General features: G+C 37.6%; 1 protein-coding gene across 2 annotated transcripts in view; it reads right to left on the bottom strand.

Moving 5' to 3' along the window:
* Nucleotides 1-13,878, bottom strand: part of fbxw7 (F-box and WD repeat domain containing 7) — a 158,047-nt gene that overhangs the window by 91,351 nt on the left and 52,818 nt on the right. For both annotated transcript variants that reach the window (XM_058796750.1, XM_058796842.1), the window contains one exon: nucleotides 460-1,215. In XM_058796750.1, coding sequence (XP_058652733.1) covers nucleotides 460-1,146 — 687 coding nt within the window. In that variant the 5' untranslated portion in view covers nucleotides 1,147-1,215. The remainder of the gene's footprint in view (nucleotides 1-459; nucleotides 1,216-13,878) is intronic.

The following is a 13,878-nucleotide window of genomic DNA, read 5'->3' as shown; positions in this document are numbered from 1 at the left end:
TTAAACGGGTTCGGCTGACCAAAAAAAAAAAAGCCCTGCTTTAACTTAAGGAGCTTCCATCACCCAAGTGATCATAGAATGTCAGAAGTATAGGAGAAATTTTGTTTTAAATTAATCCAGATACTCCTGAACACTTTCATTGAATGCCAATATTTTCCATATTATCAAACCAACCTTTATTTGAAAAAATATTCCCCGCAAAAAGTCAATTACGTAATGTCTGGGCTATGACACAGTTGTAGCTTTCCTTAAACACTCCACAAAATCAAGTCTCAAAAGATGACTTTATCTGATGTAAAGCCAAAAATGGCCAGTAGATGGAGACAAACACCATGATTGCAAAAGCCCATTGAGATTCTGCCCAGATAAGACACTTGTCGTCACTACATTATACTTTTTCAGAAGAATAATTCCATTTGGACTTTAAAAACCAGATAATAGTTAAATTTAGTTGCTTACCTTATTCTTGCAGACAGAGGGTGAGCTTTGTTGTTGTCGTCCAGAGGACTGGTCCGTGTTATCATTAAGGTCCGACACACTGGTCCTAAGGGAGGGAGAGTGGAGGCCTTCCTCTCCTTCCTCCTCATCTTCAGCCTCCTCCTCCTCCTCTTCCCTCCCACTTTCTTCTGAATGCTCAAACTCATCACTATCCTGGTCCATTTCCTCCTCGCCATCCTCCTCATCCTCCGGCCGGTCGTCGTCTTCCTCTGAACGAAGTCCCACCCCAACCTGCCCTTCCCTTCCGGCGTTATTATTCTCCTCCTCCTCGTTCTCCTCCTCTTCCTCGCGATGCCGCCTATGCCGCCGACGCTGCTCCTGCTCCTGCTCCCACATCCACTGGGCGCCCTTCTCGGCTCCGTTCACCTCGCTCCTCCGTCCTTCCTCCACCGGCTCACCACCGGAAGGCCATGGATCCTCCTCTGCCTCCCTTGGCCGCTCTCGTCCACCCTCTTCCTCCTCGCCCGGTTCTCTTCTCTGTTGCTGTGCCTCCTGCTCCTGCTCCTCCAGCACCCGATTCATGTGCTCCGCCTGGGGCTGAGGTGTGCGGCCGGAGGTGCTGTTACCTGCCCCCGCTGCCCCAGGCCTCTGCCTCTGCTGCTGGGCCGCCCTGCTGCCGCTGCCCCCCGACAGCAGATCCTGGTTCATTTCCAAAAGCCAGCTTGCTACCTCCTGCACCTTCGCTAGGCTGTCTGAGGAGGACAAAGACTTGGCATTCTGAAAGAGATGGAGACAGGAAATGGTTGAGAGGAGTATAGATGGATAGTAACAACAACAACAAAAAGGCAATAAAAAACACGTACATGGACTGGTTGTATAAAAAAAGAAAATCATTCTCCTGTTTACACTCAGAGTGTGCTGAAAGTGGGTAACTCATTCTTTTATTCATGCCTATGAAATAAAACAATGGACATTTGCATCCAAGCTGGGAAAGACGCATTATAAGCATCCCTCAAACAATGGGCACCTCTCCTGCTTGGCAGCTGATCATCTACACTAGGCTTGGCCTGGAAACCACAGCAACAGTATCACTTCAACACATGCAAACAAACATTTCATCGCTGCTGCCTGTTCTGTATTCAAGTTTCTGTTTTTACTGTTGCACTTCAATTCTACCGTTTTAAACTAAATCCTCTTTATTTTTAGATAAATTCTAAAATCTAGATTCTAAAGCATATGAAAATAAAATAACGCACGTTTGTGTAATTGCATGTGTTGTAAAAATACAAACATACACACTACCATTCAAAATACTGGAGTAAGTTTTTTAAGAAACTAATTTTCAACAAGGATACAGTAAACTGAAAAGTAACAGACCACTAGATTTCTATTTCAAACAAATGCTGTTTTCAAAACTTTCTCTTCAATTAAAAAAAAAAAAAAAAAGTTTTAAGAGTTTCACAAAAATATTAAGGAGCAGTTTATAACATTAATAAGAAATGTTTCTTAAGCACCACATCAGAATATTAGAATCGTTAGTCAAGGATCATACTGCTGAAAATTCAGCTTTGCCATTACAGGAACAAGTTACATTTTAAAATGTATTAAAATACAAAAAAAATACCGTTTTAAATTGTGATAATTTATTACAATATAACTGTTTTTACTGTATTTTTCATCAAATAATTGCTGTCTTGGTGAGCATAATTCAAAAACACTTTAAATCTTCTAAAAGACTCCAAACATTTTTGTATTTCATCTCATATTCAAGCAGATTTGATACTCTACAGTACAGCTATTTCAGACCAATCTCATTTCACCGTTGGGAGCAAGTTGTCTTGTGTAACACTGATTCACTATTCAAGTAGAATTTTGACAATTGAAACTCCAATGACTGTTACAACAGAACAAATACAGTCACTGACAACCACAGACAGCCAGCAGGGGGCATCACTGCCAAATAAGTGCAGTATATGAATAAGGGTTTAGCTTCCAGACACATACCACAGGTCTGCAGCAGCATGTACACAATAATATCATGCTACTGTGAGGATGCCCCACCAGTGAGAGTGAGGTTTTGGCACATTAGCCCTGTACTGCAATGTCACTCTTAGGTGCTTCTTTTTTCAGCACCATTTGGTTTTAAGACTAGTGAAATTTCAGTAAGGCAAGTAAAAAAATAAATAATAAAAACAAAATAAAAAGACCATGCCAGCAGGGGAATATCCTTATTAAACCTTTAAATTAAACCTTGTGCTTACTTCACAGAGACAGAAGCCAGTAAAAACGTTAGATAACAGTGTGAGTGAAAGCAGGGATGAGCTGTGTAATCCAATCAGGAGCGCGAGAGCACGTGAGTTTGATAGAGACCTGATTAAGATAATGGAGCGCGCACACAGATGGGCAGAGACGGTAAGTGATGAAAGACTGATTGCACAAACGTTGTTGTGTGAACAAAATACACAAGAAAAATTCACAAGAAATACAGATACAAAATATTGCTACTTTTTGACAAGACTCAACACCATGCAGAAGTTACCTGTAAATGGAAAAATGACAAACTAAATTCGAACAAGCGGCCCGGTTCTTGTTTATAATCTAAAAGTTTATTTTCAAAAAAATGGGGCTGTTCAGACCATGGACGATAACTATAACTAGTTTTAATAATCATTTAAGTTTCAATAATTATTTCAACTCTAAGTAAACTACACCTCAACTATAACAATTAATTGGAATAACTTTCAGAATGTTTTTTTTTTCTCCAGCTGATGAACAATTTTTTTTTTTTTTAATGACAGACCCCACCCGACTTTAAAGAGCTTGACCATTTAAAGTGATGATATACTGTAAAGGCAGTGCGCACTTATAAACAGAACGCTGGACACTAACATAGTCATTGCTAACTTTATAGGCTAATTACTGTTCCAAGTGTAAACAAGTCTTAATTGCCCTCAGCTGTCGGTTGCCAAATTATGAGAATTTCAGGTTTCAAAAATATGCAAATCAGACATTCTAAACAATTCGTTCAAAAGGTGTTGGCTTGTATATTTTTGATTGACTAAAATGAACAAGCTCAGAAGACACATGTGACCCTGGACCACAAACTCAGTCATAAGGGTCAATTTTTTAAAACTGAGATTTATGAATCTTCTGAAAGCTGAATAAATAAGCTTTCCATTGATGTATGGTTTGTTAGGATGAAATTTGGCCGAGATACAACTATTTGAAAATCTGGAATCTGAGTGTGCAAAAAAAAAAGAAGAAAAAAATCTAAATATTGAGAAAATCGCCTTTATAGTTGTACAAATGAAATTCTTAGCAATGTATATTACTAATCAAAAATTAAGTTTTGATATATTTACAGTAGGAAATTTACAAAATCTCTTCATGGAACATGATCTTTACTTAATGTCCTAATGATTTTTGGCATAAAAGAAAAATCTACAATTTTGACCCATACAATGTATTTTTGGCTATTGCTACAAATATACCCCAGCGACTTAAGACTGGTTTTGTGGTCCAAGGTCACAATCATTTAGGAAATCTGACAATACTGATTGCACTGATCAATCGGTCAAGTAAGGCACTACTAAAATCGCCATAAAATATTAGCAAGAAACATTTAATATATAATGATTATATACAGATAATCATGAATGATTTTTAATATAGCAACAACATGCTTATGAGTCCAAATGCTGTAGTTACAGCATCTACCACCAGGGGCTAACAGAACCACGATACCCTGCTAAACTTTGTACCTCTTCTTTAATGCAAACTTCCAGCAGTACTAACATATCCATCATCTATTAATGCATTGGATCTATGCATTTACTCCTCTCCAAGGTCTGGATTAAGGTCTAATCACAGCAAATATATGAAGCCAGAGATCTCAGGGCAATTTAAAACTGTTTAAAGCATCTGATTAGATGAGCTTTTTGATTACCGAATCGTTTCCTTTATAACACGGAAGGTGAGAGCACAATCAGCCGAGATCCAATTGGAAAAATAATTATATGGCGATGAACTTCAAATAGACATTTCAATTTCCCTTCCTATACAGAAGCTGAACAAGGTGAGCTCTATAAGAAAACCTGTGCAATCTCTGGAGATCAAACTGAAATTTGGTTAGTTCATTAGCATGCTCAAAAACAATTACTTAGCAAAGAGTTAGATGCATCTCTCAATGCAAACACAAAGCAGCTGTGCCTGGTGAAGTGGGCCGTTTTGTTTCTGGAAGGTGCTGGACTGCCTGTTAGTATTCATGTCCTGCATGCTGGTCTATCTGTGCAACTGCATTAGACTCTGAACACAATTAGTGCTGTTAGACTGCACAACTGAACTAGTGTGTGATCGAGTGACAGTACTGCAATCTAACTGGCAACACACACACACACACGATTACATTAAGCCTCATTTGCATTGAGGGCGAGACTGTTAAAGTGTATGAAAACTGCCTTAACAACAGTAATTTGGTTTAGTACGCTTCACAGATGCTGCTTGCGTCTCATCTCGCCATAGGTTTCTGCATTTTTTGAGGACAGATGAGTAAGTCTATGTTCTGTAAAGTGGGGTATTGAAGGTCAGAAGTTCCAGATACATGTTTAATGATGAGAAATTATCAGAAAGAAGAAAGACATTCGAGGGTTAATGACAGGATCCTCATTTTTGGCCTGATGTGTGAGATACTGATTTATTTTATGCGTTTAAATTAAAAATGAAATTCATACACACGTAATGACTTGAACATACCTCCTCAGTTAAACATGTTTTTAATGTATGGATTAAAATTCATTTAGATTTTTTTTTTTTTTTTTTTTTTAGCTGATGAACAAAAACACTGTCAGCCAATCAAAATCCATCTGAGCAGGGAGAGAGAGGAAACAAGGAAATATAGCAGTCCCACTGAAGACCCTGAAAGTGTCATGGTCAATATGTCTCTTAAAATATCAGATAATCAGATTTTGACGGCAGAAGGGTAATTTAGATTATAAAATCCCATGTGGTGCAACTCTGCAAAAGCTTAATATTTTTGAATTTCGAATTCACGGAGGAAAAAATAAACACTTTAAAAAATGCATGTAAACGAGAATTAAATGAGTAGGCCATTTACACACATGTATTCAACATGCAAGGAAAATTTTACCTTTTGAATATATCATATGCCGCATGACATTTTCTTAAAAAGAGTATAAAAGTTTATCAAAGCCATATGAAACCAATATGAACATAAAGACTACATTTCTAAGAACTAGGCACACGTGTTTTGAACTTTTTGTTTTTCCCTTTTCTTTACTGTTGACACTCTCATTTGTCATTGACCCTCAAATCCACTGGGAAAACATCTGTATCATTCAGCCTGGGTATTTCACCACCAACAAAATAACCCAAAGTGCCTGGTTTGAATTGAGCTGTTTGAAGTGTACTCCAAGGGAACTTGAGAAACAGAGTTGAAGCAAACAAGTCTATCACAAATTCATCAAATTCTTGCATCAAAAGCCAACAAAATGGCTTCAAAATGAACCAAAAACCAATATGACTAATGAATACGGCAGTTTATGCGATGACAGGAAAAACTCCAGAAGGTTTATAATAGCATTGCTTTCCAGACATGCGCTCGCCTCTGATATGGAAAACTGGAAGCATTGCCTTAAAAAGAGAAGCATTTGGCTTGGCTCCCGGGAAATGCGGCCAGCCTGGCGTATCCGAGCAGTCCGATAAGAGAGTAAGGTGCATCATTTCTTTAGTTATTACCACTGTGTACACTTCAGCAGCAGGTCATTTATCTACATCTAAAGGTGCTGAGAGGAAGGTGAAGCCAAAATGGGTTTTGGCACATCCTCTCCGAGAGAACGTTAGCAAAGGAGGTGAAGGGGAGGAGGAGAGAGTAGTGGTATTATTGGTTTTACGATGTCATTTCCTACAAAGCTGCCAGACTGTCATCTCCTCTTGGACACCTCAGTTGCAGGAAACATTACGAACGAAAAGGAAAAGGAAGAAAAGAGAGGGTTATTTTTATTAACCTCAGTGGTACCTGGACGGGTCTTTATGATAAGAACCAAGCTAAATAAAGGAAAACCCATCACCTGGTTTTGCAAATTACTCATTCATACAGAACTGCTCCAATTCTTTTTGTTACATTAGCAGCAGAATAAGACAAAATGGCCAATTTGGTAGATACGCAAGTACGAACAAAAAATTTGGGTAAACATGTGGAGGCAAGGGCTGGAAAACAGATCTCCCGCTGAAAAAAACCTCAATTTGATTCTAATGGGTTGTAGTTTAGTTTCAGCAAGAATGGGAGATTGTTCAAGAAAAATGGTTTGTAGGAAAAAACAGTTTCTTTGACCTTGAGTAGCCAGGCAGAACTGGTTGAAGATTCTCCTCTTGTAAATAAGTTAAGACATCTAGACTATCCATCGACAGGCAACAAATTGCTATGAGTGTCACACTGGAAAACCTCAATAAGTCTCCATAATTAGCTTACACAGAAACCATACACCCTGGCATTAAAGAGATTTCTCTTCCAAGTTACTGTAGTGTGTTTATTAAGAAAAGAAGAGATGCAAAGGAGGAAGTAGGAAGGAATAGTTACAGAGTGAAATATGTGGCAGATCAATCATCCTATATTTATGTAATGACCACGTGTACTTGGCTGATCAAGATTTTCCATGAGTTCAACTATGCATACTTCCCTACTATATGTAGGGTGAAAAACAGTGTTACAATCTTAGACATAATTCTACATATAAATTAAAAAAATAATTCATACTAACATTCTAACATACTATATTCATACTAACATAACGATCATGAAGTATGGTCATAACAGCAACCTGCTTTCTAGATTCTGCACTGCCACTGAAAACCACATATGGTTTGACCAGGTAGGTAGGTGGGGAAAAAGGAAAACGGGAAAACGAAGTATGAAAGAAATAAGTAGGAATGTAGTACAAATAGGTAGTAAGGAAAAAAGGAGGAAAGTAGGAAGTAAATTGGAAGGAAGGAAAGGGGAAGAGAAAGTAGAAAAGAAATCGGTAGGAATGCAGTAAGGACCAGGAAAGTGTAGGAAGTAGGAAATGGGAAGGAAGAGAAAAGGGAAAAGGAATTAGGAAACAAGTATAAGGAAGGACAGAAAAATGAAGTAGGAAAGTAGTAAAGAAGGAAAGAGGAAGCACATAAGCAAAACCAAACAATGAGAAAAATGATTAATGAACCAAAAGCAATGGTCAAATCTGTTCTTTCAGTTAATTAAACACCAGCTGTCATCACTAGTACTTAGCTGGCTTAAGCTGGTATTTCAGACGTCACCTTAATGCCACTGTTAGTGCCACTAGTTGGTTGTCTTTCATCATTTCATTTACTTTGACTTGAACAGCTAAAGATTTTACAATCCAAAAATTTCACCGGTTAATAGCCGAGACCTTTTCACACACAAATGCGTTATTCTTTTATCCAAGTCTTCCATCTCGCCTCCAGGCATTATAGAAGAGAGTAAACTCAGCTAAAGGACAGAGACACGGACAGGTGTAAACACAGCTCTACTGTGGTAGAATGACTCATGGCCCTGAGGGGAAAGTAGTCCTCATTCACAAAATAAGGACAAGGTCACAAGCTTCTAGCTAGCAAAACGGCTAGCTGCAGCAGTGATGTGACTGCTTGAAGGGTTTTAGTGATGACAGCCATATCACCCTGCAGCCACTGAAGCTAAGCAGGGTTGAGCCTGATCAGTACCTGGATGGGAGACCTCCTGGGAAAACTAGGTTGCTGCTGGAAGAGGTGTTAGTGAGGCCAGCAGGGGGTGCTGCTCACCCTGCAGTCTGCGTGGGTCCTAATGCCCCAGTATAGTGAAGGGGACACTATACTGTCGAAAAAAATAAAGCACCGTCTTTCAGATGAGACGTTAAACCGAGGACCTGACTCTCTGTGGTCATTAAAAATCCTGGGATGTCTTCGAAAAAGAGTAAGGGTGTAACCCCAGCATCCCAAGTTTTCGGATGGAAGACGCTCGTTTTATCATTTTCCTACTGACACGGGGACTCTGGGTTCGGACCATAAGGTAAACTCGTATGATTATTTCAACACCACATTTACCGGCTTTGTGTGGTGAAAGTGAAACTTTAATGATGTACAGTGCTTAAAGCCACGTTAAAATTAAATGTTTACGGCCACATGAAGCTGTTAGAAAGCATATAGATTGAGGATTTCCTAGAAGCAAGGATAAAATAACATTGCGTACCAACCCTAATAAAATTATAGCTGAAATGTGGTACTTAAGTTTAATCTTACCATATCCCAAAACTTGCTCACTCTGCTGTTATTTAATAGATTAAATGCACTAGAATTTTATTGAATAGTACGTGGAGACACGTTTTTAATTGTAATATTCACATTAATCAAGGATTTATTGACTTTTAATTCACCTTATTTAGAAATGTACAGAAATACGTGCTTTCAAATGTCCTTTAGTTATGATTTATTTCATTTATTCACTATATACTATTTATTACTAATGTCTCATTTCAGTTTGGCTCTAGTTTTGTATTTATTCCAGTTTATATGAAAAGGTTTGTATAGCGTGGATTAAAATTCATATATAGAGTAAATACTTTTCACTGAACACGCTAAAAATTAGTTTGAAACAGTTGTCGGGAGCGCGGTGGTGGTGATGTTGAAGGCACACGACCGTGGTGCTATAGTTCGTTTATAGCCTAAGTTTAGCTTTTAAGTTCTGCCACTTTTATTTATGCTTTAAAATTCAAAGTCATATTATTTTGTGAATATTACCTTGATGGACAAAACGTGTAAGTTTCATGAACTATGGTTGAACACCGAGCTTATTTTTTGCGATAATCCAAAAGCCTATGGAAAAATCCTATTGGTTTTTGTCGAGGGAACCAGTTTCATAATAACAGCCGATCCGCATACAAAGTGACATTATAGTTACCCCACCCCAGGTGGATGCTGCACATTGGTTGTGGATTAGGAGACTCCCCCCTTCCATATAAAGTACTTTGAGTACCAAGAAAAGCGCTATATAAATGTAACAATTATTATTATTGAAATCAGAATGAACTGCTAAACATATGACCATATCAGTTATTGGTCAACATCGGTGATTTTTTATTTTTATTTCTCTTTTTTTAAATTGATTTATTGTTATCAGATGATTATGCATATAAACCATTGCATGGCTATTATTATAAGAGCAACTGATTGACAGCTTATCAACCCTAGCATGAAAAGTCTTAATTATTCGCAAATTTCAATATTGGTGCATCCTTAATGTTTTCTCAAGCTTTTCTCCTCTTCCCGTCCAAGTAATTTTAGGTTTCCTGAGAGCAGTGATTTTACAGTCAGCAGAAAACCTCTGAGACACACAAAGAAAGCATTATTAAGAAGGTAGGACGCCATTCACAGCAACAAAGGAATTCAGTGCAAAAATAAATTTGTTTGTGTCCCTACAGGCAATGCGTGCACATCATGTTCACCTCGGCTCAGACTGGTATCAAAAATGAGCTGCCAGCTCCTGAAAATTTAATTTGTAAATCATAAAGACAAAGCAACAAGCTTCTCAGGATTTATCAGTAACTTGAGTAATATAAATATTCAAAAAAATAGGGGGAGGGGGGTACCAATTAGGCCTATGTTTAAATAAATACGTTGGCATAAATATTATTATTATTATTATTATTATTATTACTACCTCCTTTTCTGTCTAATAGTCAATAAATCTACATTAACTGGAGTAATAGCTGCAGATGCAGAGATGCAGTATCAAAAATGCTGTTTGAAAGCAGGTTTATTTAAATGAAAAGATTGATCATCATTAAAACCAGCTCCGTGACAGGCTTTTTAGTTCACTTAAACGTTGCAAGTGTTGCTAAAAAGTTATAGTGAATTAATTGTAAATGTATTAAATCCAAATCAATTTCACTTGTTTTAACCAAGCTGCTTTGTGGTCCTGTAGGGTCTTCAGTGACATTAAGGCACCATATAACCATGTGACTTTGTCAATATTGCTGTAAAATTCACTCCACACTTCAGGATGTCAATGAGAACACAACAGGTTTGAGGTTGCGAAAAAAATAAACTGTTTGACATCATATTTCATATGTTTGTTTTATTTTAGTACTGTCAATTATTTTGGCACAGCCTCCCATGCCTCCTTCCAAAATTCCACTGGTAATAAGCAATGTGCTGCAGATAAAAACTTGAGAGATTTGAAGCAGTCCCTGAAGTGCTCCCGTCTCTCAGTGCTGGGTTTAATCGCCAAATCAATTCTCTGTTCAGCTAAGACATGCACTCTAATGCAATGCACAATTCAAACTGACCCATGCAACAACAAAAATATTTACAACTAGCTGGCACTTACAAGGCAAGTTGAAGATACTCAGCAAGTTAATAAATATTTATTTAATCATGTGTGCTTAAAATATGAATATTAACAATACATCTGAAACATCCCAGACAGCCTTGAAGACCCACAATTGAATGCCCTCCCACATGAAAAGGATTTTTTTATTATTTATTTATTTTTTTTGTATGTCTATTCAGCTGAGTGCAACATCAGATGTTCTGGTCTCACCTACGTATAGCTTTGTTAACTGGCTTAAGCATTCCTTTCCACATTTTTGCACAGGCAAAAAAATAGACAGTGATATTGACTAAACGCTTATGCCAGTCACTTAGCCAAAAAGCCCGAGTCTACAGCCAGGCCTTCTTTGCATTTAAGTGTTTAGGCAATATGTGCCCAGCCAGCAAGCATGTGCTATTGTGGATGCGTCTGTATGGCTTTGGCAGACCGTAGCACCAAGCTCTGACATCTCTGAACAAAAGACACAGATGTGCGGTTGAAGTACTGCTAAGGCCCACTCTATGCCGGCTCTGTCAGGATTGAAACACAAGCTTTAGTTCTATTGATAATCCAGAGTACCTCTCCAACAGAACAGGCAGACAGCCAAGCAGACAGAAATCTGTTTCACAGAACATGCTGGCGTTGGATCAACTAAATAGCTACAAGATTTTCATAAAACTATTTCAACTGGCATTCACTGATATCGAAGGAAATAAATGAGGGATAGATAGAAAGAACATAAACTAGTGCGAGTCATGTGGTTGCAAAAAAAGTGCACCAGACTACAAGTATCAGTCATTAAAGAATCCATCAAACTGAAATTGGAGTACTGTGGCTTTTAGCCCATGATAACGAATCAAGTCATCTAAATGTTAGTGTACTTCAAAAAGTTGAATAAAATTCACCCTTAGCAGATATTTTAAAATTTACAGCACTTCTCTTCTGGGAAAACAGACCAAAAGTATTTATGACTCATGCTACACGAGACAGATTTTCATCCAATCAAACAGCAAACAGTGACCAAAGAACATGATACCTCATTATTTTTGGCTTGTTTGCCAGAAGACGACTACATAAGAGGTGAATTGTCTCACCGTTTAGTAGTACACAAGGATACAGAGATGACTTTAAAAGGTGTCATGATTTCCTAAACGCAATTCACTTAACGCTCAAAATGCCAGAGTTTTTGTCCATTGATGAAATCTGCATGCTCATGAATAATCTTTAATCATAAAGTGTAGACGCAATGTAAACAAGAGATGCATTGTGCAGTGTAGAGAGTTTCACTGATTTAAACATAACTTTGTGAGATTGAGACAAACTAAGATGAGTGACATCTTTTTAATGAAAAATGTCAAAATAGATAAAGGTTAGCACACCCTCTGTGATTTGATTCTGGAACTGGGGCTGTTCTGAACAACTCATATCTGTCCACCAATCACAAGAGCGATACTTCTGTTCAATAAAGATGTAGAGTAAAGCTCAAACTGTTCTTCTGTCAGTAGATGTAAAGAAACTTTGAATAGCCTTCCTAAAGACCTGAGGCATTAGAAATGCATGGCTGAAGTTGAAATGTTGTGCCTGAACGAATGAAAGAAAGATTTAGTCTGTTCTTCACTTTTCACAACAAACTGCTTTGTGAATTAATTCTAAACACTGTCAGTTTTTTTTAAATATATTTTGTTGAAAGATACATCAGTGCCAACCATTTTGTGCCTGGAGGCAGCACAGGAAAGGACATTTATTTTTAATCTTATGGTGGGTTTATAATAAACGTCAAACCAGCATTTAACACTATTAAGACAGCAAGCATATTAAGTGTTGCTGAAAAAATAAGTACATACCTGGATCAGAAATTTTTGCTTCAGTAGAATATTTTTGTGTGCGAGTTGAATATATATTTACTATAGTTTGTTACGGCTGCTATTATTAATTGTTGTCTTAAGAAATTTGTTAACAGTAATTCGTAAATATAGATATTTGGTTATGTCTGTATTGCATTTGTAGTTGATGAAAGTTTCATTAAAGACGTTTTCATTTGTGTTTCGATAATGAGTGGAGGTTTTCTGGGTTTGGAACAAAAGGATGGTGACAATTTTAACCTTTGGTTGAACTAACTATAAGAATTTTTTGAGGTGGTTTTTGTTTGGTGAGACAAAGTACTCAAATTTTTCATGAAAACAAAAGCGTTTTTGTGCGAGAACACCGCATGCAAACCCATGTCAAATGACATGACTTCAGACTGACAGACAAGTAACAATAAAAGCACACTCAATTTAGCGATCAAATTTGCCTACTGTCACAATGACAACAGGGCTCAGAGCACAAATAAAACTTCCTGCCAGCTAAGCAATTAGTTTTATCATGACGTCCTGTGTTAATGTGCGATATTAAAGAGGATGCTAATCTATGTAATTATACTTTTTCAGCAGTCACAGGGAGCAATAGCAGATTCTAGGACACATTCAGCCTGGTAATTCTATAAATACGAGACTAATGTCTCCTTTTTGCCCTTGAGTCTATATTTCTTTGAGGAAGGTATTAATCAATACCAGAGCTATGAAAGGATTCAGATCAGTTTGAAAAGAGGTAACCCAACCCTTCAAGACAAGGCTTACCCAGGACGAGGGAGCATCGTCTCACTCAGAGAGAGAAAACCACTACCTGCCTACATAGCAATCAGAAAGCCACAGAGAGGAAGACAAATAGCCTTTCCTTTCCTTTCATATGGTGCCAAGGCTTAAAATATGCACACTACACTTCTAAAAAGTGAGTTACTTTAATAATAAATGTTGGATCTAATAGTCTAAAAGTGGGAATAACACATTTTCCCTGAAAAATTAAATGATTGTCCCTATTGTATAAGAGAGACCAAATATCTCTGATGTCAAAACAAGTTAATCTTGCAATATACTCCATTTTCCATTCTCTCAAAATTGAGAATTATATAAGGGAAGTTGCAAAAGCTTTTTTCCTTCATAGCATTTTATCTCATTTGCTGGGGCATAAATATTTTCCCAAGATGCACCAGATCAATCTTGTTCTTGTGCAAAGTGAGCAGCCTAGAGCTTTTTCAGAGCCAG

Source organism: Onychostoma macrolepis, chromosome 01, assembly GCF_012432095.1.
Source record: "Onychostoma macrolepis isolate SWU-2019 chromosome 01, ASM1243209v1, whole genome shotgun sequence".
In the NCBI taxonomy this organism is placed as follows: Eukaryota; Metazoa; Chordata; class Actinopteri; order Cypriniformes; family Cyprinidae; genus Onychostoma; species Onychostoma macrolepis.
The sequence above is the reverse complement of the archived record's forward strand: the minus strand, read 5'-3'. Positions and strand labels throughout refer to the sequence as shown.